This window comes from Nelumbo lutea, chromosome 3 (assembly GCF_056320005.1).
Source record: "Nelumbo lutea isolate HS-2025 chromosome 3, American lotus-T2T, whole genome shotgun sequence".
Lineage (NCBI taxonomy): Eukaryota > Viridiplantae > Streptophyta > Magnoliopsida > Proteales > Nelumbonaceae > Nelumbo > Nelumbo lutea.
This window is the reverse complement of record NC_142686.1, coordinates 44,751,213-44,768,550: the sequence shown is the minus strand read 5'-3', so window position 1 is coordinate 44,768,550 and position 17,338 is coordinate 44,751,213. Positions and strand designations below refer to the sequence as shown.

At 34.2% G+C, this 17,338-nt stretch overlaps 1 protein-coding gene across 1 annotated transcript; it reads left to right on the top strand.

Moving 5' to 3' along the window:
• Positions 1-4,104: 4,104 nt before the first annotated feature.
• LOC148864624 (cyclin-dependent kinase F-4-like) lies at positions 4,105-13,668 on the top strand. The gene is made up of 16 exons (XM_088976325.1): positions 4,105-4,632; positions 6,612-6,872; positions 6,953-7,004; positions 7,098-7,729; positions 7,825-7,903; positions 8,005-8,073; positions 8,151-8,240; positions 8,329-8,467; positions 10,510-10,612; positions 10,730-10,782; positions 10,900-10,966; positions 11,132-11,369; positions 11,402-11,609; positions 12,436-12,467; positions 12,554-12,632; positions 13,144-13,668. Exons 4-16 carry the CDS (start codon positions 7,722-7,724, stop codon positions 13,338-13,340), a joined length of 1,362 nt encoding a protein of 453 aa, XP_088832451.1. The 5' UTR covers positions 4,105-4,632; positions 6,612-6,872; positions 6,953-7,004; positions 7,098-7,721; the 3' UTR covers positions 13,341-13,668.
• The last annotated feature ends 3,670 nt before the right edge of the window (positions 13,669-17,338 follow it).

Here is a 17,338-nt window from a genome sequence, read left to right as displayed (position 1 = left end):
TTGAACAGGGCCAATCATCTACATCAAAGCAATACCAGCTTATGGTTGTGAAGATTGGGAGCACAATGCTTATGGGATCCAAGGAAGGGGTTAGTAGCGCTCGTCGAGAGCTGTTCGCCGGTGATACAAGTAATCCGACGAGGCAAATCAGATCACTAGAATACTGTGTGGTGCAAGTTTCGAAGTCTTCTTTTCACCGATCAAGTCTAGAGGCCGTAGGGACGAAGAGGGTGAGGCGGACTGTCAAACGTGGCAACTGGACGGATAGGGTGACTTTGGGAAAGGACAAATGTTTATTGTAGTTCAGGAAAAAGGGAAACAAGGCCAAGTAACCAGGTCTACATGTACAATCAAGGAAATAGAGGGGCAAAAAGTTTTTAACTAGATCCATACACAGCAAATGGAGATAGAGGATCGAGGAAAAAGGAAGGAAATTAACCAAGAATTCAATGATGAAGGTGAGTGTCTCGAGGGAACTACTAGTTAGGAAAGGAACGCTGGAGGTGATCCAATGTGAGTAATACAGGCGAACATGCATATAGAGAGTGGTTTGGGTACATGGAGCAAACAAAAAGTTACAAACCAAAGAATGGAAACATCAGTGGATCTGAGTGTGGATATGAGGAGGCTTGAAAGAGAAGCAGAGAGGGCACGAATGTGCAAGACACACAAGACTTGACTGGTAGGGCGGACCAAAAGCAACTTAAAGAAAAGGAGACTGCGCTAGTGGAAATTGAATTTGTGCCAGACTCCCAGGTATGTCGTGTGGATAAACGTACATGTAAAGCCATTGAAATCGCCAATATTCTTGGAGTGAGGGCCTACACAGATATGTCCGAAAGTGACCCCATCGAAACCAGTTCGCTGATGGAAGTGGAGAATGAAGAAGAGGTGCATACGAATAGCAAAGATGTTGTGCAGAGCGAGGAAGCGGAGGTATGCCTGTTAAATTATCTGGCTAAGTTATTTTCTGTTTCTCAGTTTTGTCAATTATATAAAATGAAGATGGGGCAGGAAAAGAAAATGATAAATAAAAAATGGTCAAAGGGAGATAGGGAAGGAGAAATAAAAAGAATATTCAAGAAAAATCAAAGAAAATTATGGAATCTCCCCCCAAAAAGAAAGAACAAACTGAGCAAAATAAAAAAATTATATCAAATAAAATATGAAAGAATAGAAAGGAATGTAAGAATGGATAGAATAAAAGAAGGGAATTTGGTAGGGGTGAATAGTTCAGCTTTGCTAACTAGTACGTTAGTGGATACTCTGATAGGAGAGTGTGGAAGGAATTGGCTTCCATGTATTAAGAATAAAAGGGTGTGGGTGGCTGCCCTATCTCAGCCCCTTAAGAAGCAATTATGGTCTTAAGTTGGAACTGCCAGGGGCTAGGCTCACCCTAGACAGTTCAAAATTTAAGAAAAGCCTTTTTTGAGCCCAAACCGAATGTGATCTTTTTGATGGACACAAAATGCTCTCTATTAGTTTGCAAGGATAAATTAAGATGGATTAAAGATTGAGATTGCTGGGGTGTTGATGCAGCTGGTTTCAAGTGGCTTAGTAGTATTTTGGGACCCGGAACTGAATTTGAAAGTCTTGTCAGCAAATGACAGAATAATCTTGGCCTCGGTGGTGGGCAACAGGGGTGAATCTTGGCAAATATCCTTGATCTATGGGGAACCTGGTAAAAAAAAAAAAAAGAGAGAACACTTCAATCAATTATGACAAAAGTGTGCCGGACAAGTCCTAGGGCCTTGGGTTTGCACTGGTGGCTTCAATATGTTGTTTAGGAAAGAAGACAAATGGGGAGGGAAGCCAGTGAGCAAATCAAAGTTAAGGGAAACTAGAAGATTGTTGAAGACTATGGGCCTGAAACAATTAGTAAGTCATTGTCCTAAATTCACGTGGAATAATAAGAGAGAAGGAGCTGATAATATAAAGGAAAGGATTGATGGGGCTCTGGCAAATAGGGAGTGGATGGAGTTATTTCCTGAAGATAGAGTAATTCACCTAAGTATTGGTGGGTCAAATCATTTACCAATTGTACTTGATGTGAGCCCAAAAATAGGTAAGCATAAAAGGCCATTCAGGTTTGAGAACATGTGGACCACACATGAGGATTGTTCTAAAATAATAATAGAAAACTAGAGAGGTGCAGAGGAAGGCCTAGGTCAGGATGGAGTTTATAAATACTGCCAAAAACTTCGGATGGAATTGACAAAATGGAATAAAGGGGTCTTTAGTAAAATTCAAGATAGAATCAGAAAGCTCCAAGCTACTTTGAGTGGAGAAATTCCAACTAGGAAGTTCGTTCAGTGGGTCTAGAGTGCAAAATTTGGTGGAGCAATTGAAGGAGGAGCTTAAGAGAGGAAATTGTGGACCTAAAAATCCAAACAAAATTGGCTACAACTAGGAGACAAGAATACAAGGTTTTCCCACCAAGCTATGATGACAAGGAGAGTAAGAAATAGAATAGTAACCATCAAGGATGGGGATGACCATTGGGTAGTGGAGTAGGACCAAATCTCAAATATATTAGTCTCTTATTTCAAAAATTTGTTTGAGACTTCATAGCCAAGTCTGGAAGGGGATCTGCTAGATTTAGTGCAGTCTCGTGTAAGCGAAGAAGAAAATGAAAGACTTCAAGAGAAGGTTAGTGGGGGGGGGTGCATGCCAGGATGGGATGGGTGGGCGCATGTATGTGTATGTGTATGTGTATGTGTCACATGTTACACTGAATGGTTTTGGTTTTGACCGTTTTGACTTTTGAATTTCAAATTTATTTTTAAACATTTTCTTTTCCTGTTTTCTGTCTCTTCGAACAGGTGCACTGTTTGAAAGAGACTTCTCTCTGAAAGGACACTTCTGTGTCCATTCAGGTGACTAAGAACCTATAAAAGGAGTGTTAATCGACCTAGAAACACACAAATCATTGCACACAACACATCTCTCTCTATCGAGTGTTGAGTTTATGAGCATCATGCTCTGTGGCTCGCGGATGTTTGGTAAGCAAGTGCACACCTACCAGTGGTCAGTGGGTTGTTTTATCTTGGCGACTGATTTGCAATCACCTAGCCGCACCGTAGGGGGCAAATGCGGTTTTAAGGAGAGTGACCAAGTGACACGACTCAGCCCTCCTTCTCTTTGCAAGTTCTTAGTTTCACAGTTTTGCAATGCTACAGATTCGCAAGCTCGGTTTATGAAGTGATTACTGATAAATTCCATTCTACATTCTTTACTATTTTCCAACAGAATCTTTTAAATTGTTTTTCTCAAAACTCTGGTCAAAGTTCCATGTCCCTAGCCCAATGGAAAGCTACCTAGAATTTAAATGCCCCACCAAAGCTAAAACATTTTGTTTGGAAAAGCTGCCTGAACAGCATAGCCGTAAAACAGATAATGGTCAAAAGAGGAATGAGTGAAGAGGCTTCTTGCTCGGTGTGTGGAGATGCTGAAGAGAGTATTATGCATGCTTTGTTTCAGTCTGACCATGCTCGAGCGGTTTGGTTTGGAAGCAGACTAAATTTAAGCTGGGAAGCAAGGGTTACAGACTATAGCTTATTCTGTATGTGTGTTGTGGGCTATCTGGAAGGCAAGGAGCAATTTGATTTTCAATGATATAAGACCTAACCCTTCTCTATCTATTCTTTGTGCGAACAGGATGATGGAGGAAGTGAAGAGAGCTTCCCTTCAAGAATTAGCAGACTGTTCTCAGACTAAGGCGACTCTAACTACTAGCTAGTTTTTTGGATAATATGCCGAACTCGTGCTGTAAAGCGTATGCTGATGGAAGCTTTTCTAGTTCGGGATCAGGTGGTTTTGGTTTTCTGTTATGTTCTGGTCTGAATGTTTCTTTGAATGCTAGTTGTGGTCCCTGTAAAGCTGGGTCAGCTGAGCTTGCTGAATTTTCTGATTCAAGAATTGTCGTTTAGACTTTATCTGCTACTTCTTTTGATTGTGCTCCGGTAGTTTGGCCCTTGCTGGATATTTTCAATCTCGTAGGTCATGGAGAGACTGCTTTAATTTCTCTTTCTGTTTTCTTTCTGAGTTTGATTTTCTTGTGTCGGATTGTTTCTTCTCCAACAAAAAAAGAAAATCGGGAGAGACAGCTGTCGTAAGCAGTTAGCTCCGTCTTAATTCTTACAACATCAAAATAAATGGAAATTTTATATGATGCCGCCATGCCGGAAAGGGTGTATGATACGGAATTTTATTTTATTCAGAATGGAATAAGCTTGAATGAAAAAAAGTAATTACTCGGTGTATCAACATGTACCAATTATCAATTCGAGAAACTGATCAACGTTCGCCATTTTACTCCACCCAAACTAAGACATGAGGGGTCTAAATAGGGCAGGTGGTTGTGTTATGACTTTATGGGGGCTAGGGCTACATAACTTGGTAGGTCCATATTGAGCGAGATTATACTTCGTGGTTGACCGAACGATAAATTTCGTGTGCTCGCGCCCTCGGTACATAACTCTCTCTCTCTCTCTCTCTCTCTCACGCGCGTCCATTTGTTTTGCCATTGCTATTTCTTTTTCTGCTTTGGGGGTTCTTCGATTGCAGAGAAGGAGCTCTGGAGTCGGCCTTTACTCGTCCGAGGCGAGGGAGGTTATGCCGTTAGGCTTAGAGGTATCCACAGTTAACGGGTTAACATGCGATTTGATTTGTTATTTGATTCCTCCCGTGTGCTTTGTTTAGGGTTGTATAGATTTGTGTAGAAGTTTTAATTCGGAATTGCTTGTTCTTTTCTTGCTTCTTTTGTTTAGAATTTTGATATTGGGGTCTAGATGCCGTAGATATTTGAGATTTCCATATATTCTCTATGGTTTCTTTGTTGTTTTAGGATTTCGGTTTCCTGGGCATTAAGTTTTTTTTTGTTTTTTTTTTTGTTTTTTTTGTTTTTTTTTTTTTTATGTTGACTGTGAGCGTGTTCCGTAGGAATTTGAGGTTCGGGGTTTCTGGATTCCTTGTGGGACTATGAACCAGCTGGTTCGTTATTTAAATACATTCTGTGTAATTCTTAACTAGGGGTTGAGTTTTAGACCCTCTTGGCGTGTATTGGGATTTATGCAAATGGGAATTTGTTTTTGGTACGGACTCAGTTATATTGTGTTTAAGATTTGAATATTTAAGTGGTTTCTCCTTCTTGTTTGGGATTTTACGAATTGACCACTTTTAATTGACGGTATTGACTATTCATGTTTTGGTTATCCAACATTCTTCGTGTATCTATTCTAGAAGTGCGTGTTTCCAATGTAGGATGCTCTTAAGGCCCCTTATATTTGTTAATTCTAGGATTTTAATCCATGTTTTGAATTTATTGAGTTTCAAAAGGATTTTAATTGGATTTTTTTTTTGCTGGTAGATTTGCTTGGTGAGACTTGAGAGGACAATCTCTAGAGATGCGATTCATAGTGATGTTATATGTTCTCTTTAGATCCTTATTTTATTTTTGGGTTGGACTTCTTCATGGTGTGATGATAGATATTCAGGGATTCTTTTAGAGGTTTATGTGCTTTGTTACCTGGATGGACAAGGTTTCTGAAATGAAATTTACACTAAAAACTGAAGTATCCAACATGGCAGGCTACTCTTGTACGGGTTTCTGGGTAATCATAGTTTATAAGGCCTATTTGTTTGCGTCGATTTATGTCATGGAAGAGATTGAGGTAATGCCCTCATATATAGAACTTTCAGGGAATATTTATTCCTTGCACATTGGTACTAAAAGAATTTTCAGTATGGTACTTTTGGACTCAAAACTTCCCTTTTGCTTTTGAACCTTTGTTTCTCTTACTAAAGGGTTTTTTTTTCGTTAATTTGATTTCGGATATTTACTCTTATTCCTGATAGTTGACTTTTTTCTGAAAGGTTTGATTTTTTTAACAGATGAACTTTTAATTGGGGACTTCTGATCTGAATTAGAGGTACAACTTGGGTTGGCCCGAGTTAACATTTACACTGCTTCAGGCTCAGGCCTTTGGGCTGGGCCCATTCAAAATTTGACAAATCCCAACCCGATCCCACCCAAGTTGCATCTCTAATCTGTATGGGAACACCGCAACCAAGAATGTACATGAACATGAGACGGGGGCATGCAAAAAGTGTGTGACCTTTAATCCATTGTCATAATCCCATACAGGTTAGGGGTTGGAGATCAGAATTCTTCGAATCATTGTCCTCACCACATGTTGTCTATTGATGAAAAATGGTTTGCTTTACTGATAAAAAAATGAATATGGTGTGTTTTCTTTTACCTGCACAGGTTGCTGGAGTGTCTAATTTCTATAGGTGTCATAACCCCATTCAGAAAATAAAGTGGGTATCATATAGAATGAAAAGCAATTTAACTTTAAAAATTACACCATAATGATCTTACAGGGTGTTTAGAAAAAAAGGAATTTAAATGCTACACCATGTGATCTTACAGGATATTTAGAAAAAAGGAATTAAAAGCATTTATGATTTTAGAGGGAAGTATTGTTTTTTGTTAAAAGAAAACATGAACTTTATCAGTCTTATCTGATGTCATCTGTTAAATGAATTAGTTGTACTGCAAGTGGACTGTATTTCATGTGAACATTCATGTTTTCTATTTGTTTTGCCAGGTTGCGCCCCACTTTGATCCAAAAGCTTTCTCATTCTCTTTTAAGATATGGAGCAAGCATGTCTCTTGTCAAATTGCTACCAGCATAGAGTCCTGTCAGAACGGGAAGTTCTTGACTTGCGGTTTCTTACATTTGGAGAATTCTTTCTCGCTTCCTTTGTCAACTGCACTTAGTGTCCAGATGCCTTTAAATGATCATCATAGGAGGACTAACGCAATTTTTTTCTAAGTTTGGTTTTGGACCTATTTTGCACTTATACAAGTAAGATGTCTATTGATATTATCATTTTTCTTAAACAAGAAATTATGGTCTTCTATTTCTAACTTTCTTCCCATCAATAGTGAACAACCAACACAACTTCGGCTTGAAATATTTGCAGAAACATCTTCCGGGGTACAGTACCAATTCTGGAGTCTGTTGAATTTCTTTGTGACAAAATGTGTTTTTCTCCATTAAATACTGAACTCCACCTTTTGTTTTCTACAGGGCTGAAGTCTGCAATAAACACATGAGAATTTCATATACAGTGATTAGTAGATAAATTCCACCAAGCCATGTGGACTAGGTAGTTCATTGCTATATCTTTTTCATTGCTCCTTATTAGCACTGGAATAGCAAGGCAAGATACTGAGTACCTGAAAAAGCTGTCAAGAAATTCTACATAGAATAAAATGAGATAGCAGTTCAATTTTCTGGACTACTCGCTTCAAAGTGCTCTTGAATCAAGTGTCTATCAGTCTATCATTGGCAGATGTATTTTTATCTTCGAATGAGTTTTTGGATTGTCAGTAAGATGTACTACAGCATGCATCCCTCCTTTCCATCTTTACCTGGTTACGTTCTTGGAGTTCTGGTATTAGAGTTTTTTGGCAATAAGGCTTTGAAGCCTGTCCATGAGGAAGATGTTTATTTGATCTGAGGCATATCACAAGTCAAGTTAGCAGCGGATCTGGCTTGAGAGCTGTCTATATTCTATAGTAACTCTGAAGTCTCTTGTTTATAAAATAATTTTCAACTGGAATGTCAGATATTTCGTCCATATATCCCTTATTTTTTATGTGAATAAGGGGCACGAGTTTTTGAAAGCTTGTTTGGTGTTGTCAAGGTACAATGGACCGGTAAGTTGGTATATTGAAGGAAAACTCCAGATTATTAGTAATATTTGACATTGTTTTACAGTTTATTTATATATTTATTTGTTGTTTTGTTTCAGGTACAAGATAATTAAAGAAGTTGGTGATGGCACATTTGGGAGTGTCTGGCGAGCCATAAATAAGCAGACTGGTGAAATTGTATGTGTGATTCTTCTAAAAATTTTCTCCCGATTTCTGTGTGTTCATATTTCAGATGGTTTTCATGTATAACCTTATTTACTTTCAATTTTTCTTGACAGGTTGCAATTAAAAAAATGAAAAGAAAATATTATTCTTGGGAGGAATGCATAAATCTGAGGGAAGTGAAGGTAAAATATTTCATTTCTACCTTGAAATGTTGGATTTGCTGTCCATGTAAATGTATCAACTATTCTTATTTTGGCAGTCATTGCGCAAGATGAACCATCCCAATATTGTGAAGCTCAAGGAAGTCATTAGAGAAAATGATGTCTTGTACTTTGTGTTTGAATACATGGTATGCTAAGCATATTACAATATTGTAGTTTCACTATTACATGAATTGCACGGTATTCAACTCCATGGAATTACATGTTTCGTTTCAGGAATGCAACCTGTACCAGCTTATGAAAGACAGGGGAAATCTTTTCTCAGAATCTGAAGTGAGGAACTGGTGCTTTCAAGTGTTTCAAGCTCTTGCTTATATGCACCACTGTGGTTATTTTCATCGTGACCTAAAGCCTGGTATGAAATATACGTTTATGCCTTCTATCTGTTTTATTTGGACCCTATGCAGTCTGGCATTAGTACGATCCTTTTTTCCTATTTGGTTGGAGTTCTTTGAATAGCTTAGTGGGTCAATGAGGAAATGGGAGGAGAATAATCAGAAAGAAGGAATGAATAATTTTCTTGTTGTATGGTATTTTTGGTAATGCCAATTTGTGATCTTGCTTCATGATCACTTCTTGGGCACTAAAAGTTGAAAGAAATAATAGAATGCTTCTAGGGTCATGTCATTTTAGAGATTAAAAAAACTATTTTGATTATTATTTGTGCAGTGTGTTACAAAAAGGTGAAAGTGCTAATGAGGCATTGGCCTTAAGAAGAGAGTCTTAAGGTGTCGTGAAATTTCTCTTTCAAGGAAAAAGCATAAACTGAAATGAGTTATAGAGCTATGCACAAGAACAAGGACCATAATTGTATTCTCAGAAATTCTCAAAACCATTTGATTTTTCATGAAGAAAAGTTTACATGGGCATTCCAATGAAAAAAGTGTGATGGGTTTTAAAATCACTAACATCTAAACAAATCACAAACACTTGAAATTTAAGATTTGTCTATAGTGTACTCTTGAGGGGAGAATACTTTGATTGGTGAATGGAATTTATGTTTTTTTGACGAGTACTAAGTACTCATAGATGGTTTCAAACCCATAACCCCCCAACCCTGGTGGCATTGGGATTCCAGGTCTCCACTACAAACAACCAGGAATGTGAATAGGATTTATGTTCTGGATATGAAGCATCACAAGGTAAGAAACATGTGTCCTGTACTTTCAGTGGTGAACCTCAAGGTTAAGCCTCAGGGTATCTTCCTTGAACTAACCTCCATGTGACCCTTAGGGCATAGTCCTCAAATGCCTTCTAACACTGATTTATAATTATGGTGCCTTGCTACAACTGTATTCTTGCCTGAACACTTATTCTGCACGCCTTCACTACTTCACATATGTTCCTGATCACCCTTGTTTTAATAGTTGGTTATATCAAGGTTTGAAATATCGATACACCCCAGTACACTGGAAAGGGTGTCTTGATACTTTGACCCTTGCATTTTTTTAGTTTCTTTTCAAAAATTGAGTTTGGGCATATTATTATACGTTTTAAATATTAAGAATAATAATATCTTAAAAACACCTTTAAATAGGTGTATCAGTATGGAAAAGATATGATATGACATGCCCAACAAGGAGCATATTGTATCAAAATTTTGAACCTCGGGCTATATTTAATGTGAGGTTGCCTATTCCCTTCACAGTTGTGATGAACAATGTTCAAAACAACTTTTAAAATCAAAATTAAAATAGTAAAAAGAGAATAATGACCAAATTATAGAATAGTTGAACAGTGAAGGGCTCATATCATATCAAACAACTCTTAAAACAACCTTGGTCAAATACTGTTCTTCACAGTGAAGGTTAATTTCTCCTTTTTTTTTAATCAGTAGTCAATTTCACCCTTTCTTATTTTATCCCTTAGGCTGTGTCTGGTTTGATAGAAAGGAACTTTGTGAAATTCTTTAAGAACTTTCCCTCAATCTTCTTTTTGTCTCTTATTTCCTATCAAACCAAACATAGCCTCATGTATTCATGGGAAATGGTGCTTGCTAATATACCTATGCACAAATGAATTTATAAGGAGAGACCAATATAAAATTAGCCCTTCCAACCAATCCTTGGGTAATTCTATGCTATCTGATCAAAATTAACCCTTCCAACCAATCCTTTTTGAGCTCCATTGTGGCAGTGAGTTTGTTTGGTGAATTTAAGCATTTTTGTTTTTCTTGTCTATTGTATGTAGTTCTTTCATGAGTTATGCTTTTTTATTTTTACTTTCTTGTCTTTGCTCCCCTTTTTCTTTGAGCCTTCAGTGACTTGCTTTTGATGGCTTTTGCTTTTACTTTCTGCTTATTATGCAGTTAGATGGTCATCAAGCATTTTTTGTTGCCAAGTATTTCTGATATCTTTATGGTAGAATCACAACTTACAAACTAATGATTATTTGCAGAGAACTTGCTTGTTACAAAAGACATGATCAAAATTGCTGATTTTGGTCTTGCTCGGGAAATTTGTTCTCAGCCACCTTATACGGAATATGTCTCAACTCGATGGTAAATGCTGGCTTTTGATCAATATGTTATTTTTCTCTTAATGTTTACTACTGTTAATATTTTGCTAATGAAAAGAAAAAGAACAATCACCACTGACCACTATTGTTTCTGTGACAGGTACCGAGCCCCTGAAATTCTTCTGCAATCAACTACATATGGTGCTGCAGTTGGTAAATATAGTGGGAATTATTTTTTTTTGTACCACGACTACCATCCATAAAAAGATTAGAATTTTTGTACCAAAAATTTGAATAGAGTTCATATTGAATTTTTTCCCCGAATTCTAGATATGTGGGCTATGGGTGCTATCATGGCTGAATTGTTTACTCTCCGTCCTCTTTTTCCTGGCTCAAGGTATATGTTCTTTTTGTCTTTTAATGAGGCTTACATTGGTAATTACTTTTGTCAAGTCTTGATTTGTAATTGAGCATTATTCATTTATCAATCCAACTCTTTCTATGTGCATGGCATTTTTTTTGTTATAACTTGTAGTATGACATATTTTCTTCTGGAGTGTAGTGAAGCAGATGAGATCTATAAAATATGCAGTGTGATAGGGAGTCCTAATCAGAATTCATGGGCTGAAGGGCTTCAACTTGCAAATCTGATCAAATATCAATTTCCACAGGTCAGACTTGATTTTTGTTGTGCATATGCATCTGGCTTCTGCTTCCAAGTGATAAGTTGTTATTTCATTGTGCTGGAAACTTGTTACAAATTCTCTCGTATTTTTTATTTCCCTTTGGGTGCACCCTTTTCAACATGGTTTTAGTTCTTTGAATTCTATAGTTATCATTTTCCTTTTGCCAAATTTTTCTTTTTGTTTACAAAAACATCTTTTCTTCTATACTTGGACGCCTAATCCTGTACATTCTTGTAGTTGGATTAAGGGGTAGTCTGGAGCAGAAGAGTGCTAGAAGATGTTCTGGAACCTTATCTAATGCCAAGCCTATAACGAACTTCTCTTCTGCAAAAATGCATGCTTCATTAAGCACAGGTGACTGTTAATATGTTTTAATCTTTTTACCTAGGAGACTAGAATGACAGAGATAAATTCTGAAATGTTTTGATGAGAATTTTCTCCCTCTTGTTTCCTTCCTTGTTTTTTTGGGTATATAGCGTAAAAGGTTTTGGAAATAAAATTACAGTGTAATTTCATTCAAGTGACATTTTTCTTACTTCATTAAGCACATGTGACTGTCAATATGTTTTAATCTATTTACCTAGAAGGCTAGAATGACAGATAAATTCTGAAATGTTTCCATGAGAATTTTCTCCGTCTTGTTTCCTTTCTTATTTTTTTGGGCATATATCATTCAAAGGTTTTGGAAATAAAAATTAGTGTAATTTTCATTCAAGGGACATTTTTCTTACTTCAATCTAAGTGTATGGAGTTTTCTGAAACAGTGATTTACCACAAACTCGCTACATATTTTCTATTATGTCCTGTAACTGTGAAAGAAATTAATTTTTAATTCTGGGATTATGGGCCTGTTTGGGAGGGCTTAAGCTTTGATTGAGCCGCTGCTTTCACTGAGCTGCTTTGAACTAGATACCAAAACCAACTTCACCTGAAAGTCAATTTCTTGGCTGAATGAAAGCATATTTGGTTTTTCAATGTTCTCACCAAATATAGCTTCTAGGCTTTCTGTGTGGGGCCCACCTTGCAAAGCCAGAAGCTGTTGCATAAAATCCCTCCCAAATGGGCACAATATATACATCTGGGTGCTTTGACCACACAGAATTTCTAGATTTCCAACAATAACTGTTTTTAAGCTTGTTACTATATCAAAGTCTAAAACTAATTCTGAAAATTGTTTCAGGTGTGCAAAGAAAGCTGGAAATGGGTAATTTGGTAAGAGACATGAATTTGTGTTCCTTCTATATTTTCTCGTTCTTTGTGATGGCAAAATTTCATGAATTTTCTTTCATTAAATTCAGGATGCCAATAAGAATGACAATTCTGCAAAAAGTGGTGCTAAACAGCCAAGATACCGACCACCAGTCAGGAACAGTACAAGTAAGTTACTAAAGGCTTCTTGTATGACACTTCCTTACATGCACACTACAAAATTCTAATGAAGAATATTATAGTTCTTTGAATTTTGGCCCATTAGCAAATATAAGATAAGGAACTCTACTAGATATAAATTTGAACAAGTGGTTTTGTATGTGGGACTATTAAACTCATTGCTCCCCTTTAAAATGTTATTCATTTTCCTTCGTCAGGGGATGGGGTGGGCCGGGTGGCACCTTACATTGTGGCAAGTCTGTTATCTTTAGATATTGAGTAATTCTTGAGTGGCTCCATGCTTCAGTGTTTTCAATTCATTGAGTTGTATTTTCGGGTTTGGTCTCGTTGACTTTTGTCTCTTCCCAACAGTGTATGATTGAGTGGGTATAAAATGGAGGTTACTGGACCATATCTATGTAGGTTATGCTTTTCTGGTCAGTCTGTCCTTTGGTTGCTGATGAAGCAAGTTCAAATCCAAGTTCTTATCCTCTAGGCTAAAAAATTTGTTGATTGGCAGCTTCCATCTACACAGGAAAGACTGGAGGTGGAGTTTCTGATTCAGCTGAGAAGTTGGCGCAGATGACAATTGGTTCAGGCAGGCAGATTGTTAGAGAGCCACCGCCACAACTGCCTATGAAGGCGGGAGGGTGGCATAGCCACTCTGAGTTCCTTGGACGACCACACGAGATTCCTTCTGGCAGAAATTATTCCTAGGTTGCTGGATAGGAAAAAGAACTGTTCGGAAGCTGAAGCTTTTACTATGTGCTGAACTTTGCTTTACGTTTCTCTGTTATATTTTCTTTTTTTCTATGTTCTTGTTTGCGAGTTGAACTTTGCCCTAATAAGAGTGTAAGACACCCATGTGTGATAGACACATTCGTGATTGTACGGTTAATATTCCCTGTTATTCCGGCGCCGTCCCAATATGTTTGGTTACAGTGCAATTTTATTTGTATTAGTACAAATGTATGGGAGTGTAAATGAAAAGAATGCAAAATTATGTATGGGAGTGTAAATGAAAAGAATGCAAATTCTGGTTTAATTTTGTTTTGGGTTTTACTTTATTCTGCTTATTTTACTTCATTTGTACTGCAATCAAACAAAATAATATAAATTTTGAAATAAAAATAAGTCATGTTCATTAATTTGCTCTGAAATCATTTGCACTATCATGGTTTTGCATTAGTACTAATAAATTTGCATTGCAATCAAACAGTCTTAGGCTCAGTTTGGAAAAAGTACAAATATAAATATATAGAGTGCAAAATTTTATATTTTGTATTATAGGTTTAGTATGGAAGGAGTGCAAAATCATTTATTTTGTATGTATTTGTATTGTACATATTTGCATTTGTACTCTTTCCAAACTGAGCAATATCGTATGTATTTGCATTGGTATTCTTTCCAAACCGAGCTTAGTTCCAGAATTTGATCTCCTTTAATGGTCATGTAGATGTTATCGGCATGATTTTAGATGTATATGTAGATGGAGAAATGGGGATATAGATCGGAATTTGCATTTTATACATCGTATGATGGATGCAGTGGGAAAAAAATAGGATATGCATACAAGGATGTAAGGGTGTCAATGGACTGGTTTTGGACTGGACCAGGATGGAACAAGTCATGTAGATGTTATCGGCATGATTTTAGATGTATATGTAGATGGAGAAATGGGGATATAGATCGGAATTTGCATTTTATACATAGTATGATGGATGCAGTGGGAAAAAAATAGGATATGCATACATGGACTGGTTTTGGACTGGACCAAGATGGAACAAAAAGACAGTGGATTGGACCAATCTAGTCCCAAATATTTATTAGATTGGACTGGACCTGATCCGTCTATTATAAATTTATATTGAATTTGGTTGGATTAAACCAATATTTGGTCCATTGATATAAGATAAGAATATAGGTGTCAATGAATCGGGTTTGGGTTAAAATCAATCTAAATTAAAATGAATTTGAACAAATTAGATGGTCTGAATATTGAATTGGATTGGTAAAAAATGGTCCAAATTATTCATTGGATTGCATTGGACTTGATCCATTTGTAATGGACTCACATTAGACTGGATCAGATTGGAACAAATCCGGTCCAATTGACACTCCTACAAATATGTTTGCAAAACTCAAATAAGTTGATGTATCATTGACACTAAATTTAGGATAGTAAGATTTAGATGACTATAAATGAAGTATTAAAATACTTTAATAGTTTACTAGTGAATGACCCATACTAAGTACATGAAAGTTAATTATATATATATATATATATATATATATATATATATATATATATGAATAAACATTAATATTTTTTATTACCATTTTTTATTATTGTTTATAAACTGTCATTTTTTAAGACACTCATATAGTCTACAGGTTCACATAAATTGACCCTTATATGTCAAACCCGTAAAATTATACGGGTCATTAAATTCAACTTGAACCATTTATTACTTTAATTTAACCATTCTTATTATAATTAATAATTTATTTTAGTATTTAATTTAAATTTGTTGTTATATAGTAATAATATTAACTAAATTTATAATTATTTAAATATTTACTTAAAATATTTTTTTTTCCAACTGACTATAATTATTCTATAATAGATTTATTAAATCATATTTTGCATTTAAGAATAAACATTAATGATAATTGATGATTGTTATTTCATTTCTTATTATTTACTTAACTAGTACTTGATGATTGTTATTATTATTAATTATTTCTATAAATAATTGATTGCTATTATTGTTTACTTAATTCAGTAATTTTCATCAAGTAATTATTTGATTTAATTTGAATTATTTCATTTTTTTAATTATTTATAATAGACATTTAGGGTAGTCTATTTATTTGATTTAAGAGACATGCCATGTTTTATCTAGACAATGACCCCATACTAAGTAAAGAGCAACTACAATATCATTTAATTTGAAATTTACTATTTAACAATAAAACATCAATGTCTTGTTGAGCAACCCACTCCCAAAAAATTATCAATAACTTTGAAATCATTAATCTATTTATAAAATGGTAAAATTAAATGGATGTTTATAATAATATCACCAATACTGCTTAATATTTAAAAACATATGAATGGATAAAAAAGCATTTAAATGATATCATTCAAAGAGGCAAAGAAGGAAGAAAATCATTCAAAAAGCTGCTAAAAACAACAATCCATGCCAAACAACATTTGCAGATGCATCCATCATCTGAACTAAGGGATTAAAAATATATGACTACAATCAAATCGTCATGTATGGCTACAATCAGCTAATAATATAATCAAGACTATGGAAGTCACCTCCAAGTTAGGTGGCAACGCTTTTTTTGGTCGATCATGGTTACAGATTATAAGTCTAAGCTCCCCATAGTGCATGTAGACTGGATAGAATTTATCTTTAGGAAAAAGGTAGGGAAACCTATACATAACATAATGCTATGTCTGAATTATGGGCATGTTTAGGTTGAAATTATAATTTTGGGCATGTTGATGTGTCAAATTCAAGTCAATTAGAATACTCATAGATTTTTAGTTCATTCATTTAGTAGCAATTTGAATATTTTTTTATTCAATGTCTTTATTTAGTATAGATTAATAATATATAAATAATTATGAAATCAATAATAATAATAATAATAATAACAATAATAAGTATATTATTATTACTATTATTTACTAAAAATATATTCTTATTATGTGTGTATTGATTTCTTAATCAGTATTATTAAATTATTATTACTATTATTATTATTATTATTATTATTATAAAAAAATTAATTTGTTATAATTATAATTTTTAGTTAATTCCTAAAATAATAATTGCTTTTATAATTATTTTAGTTTAACAATAATGAATAATTGAAAGTTTATAGTTTAACTTTAACCAAATGAAATATTTATTGGAGAATAATAACAGTATTAATTCTAATTACTTATAATAATAAAAATAATGTAAATAAGTAACACTGCTTATATATTTATAAAATAATTAATATGAATCCTGATTAATAATTAACATTATTAAAATATTTATTAATTATCATTAATTAATTAACATTCCGAAGTAATAATTATCATTATTATAATTAAGGAATTAGTTATCAGTAAGTAATAATAATCAGTAATTAAATTTTATTAGAAATCATTATTCTTAGTAATAATTAATTATAATTATTGATAACAATAATAATATAAATATATAATTATATTAATTAATATAATTATTAATTATAATTACTGATAATAATAATATAATCAATTGTTTCATTTAAATGTATGAATTATAATTTCTAATAATAATTATAATATAAATAATTAACATTAAATACTTATTTTCACAATAATTATTATGAGTTAATATAAATATAAAATGATTATTTTCAAATTATTAATTACCATTATGAAAATTGTTATTAGTTATCATCAATTAATTATCATTCTAAATTAATAATGAGAAATATTTTCAGTAATTAGTTAATATCAGTAATTATTATAAGAAATTATAATCAGTAAGTTATCATTATTAGTAATTAATAGTTGAAATTAGTTAATTAGAAGTCATTAATTATTTTTAGTACCCTTCTCTTTCAAAAAGTTGACTCATAATCATCGTCATCATCAATGACAACAACTTGATAAATACATAATTTGATAAAAATAGGTAAATATCATTAATTTATTTTTTTAT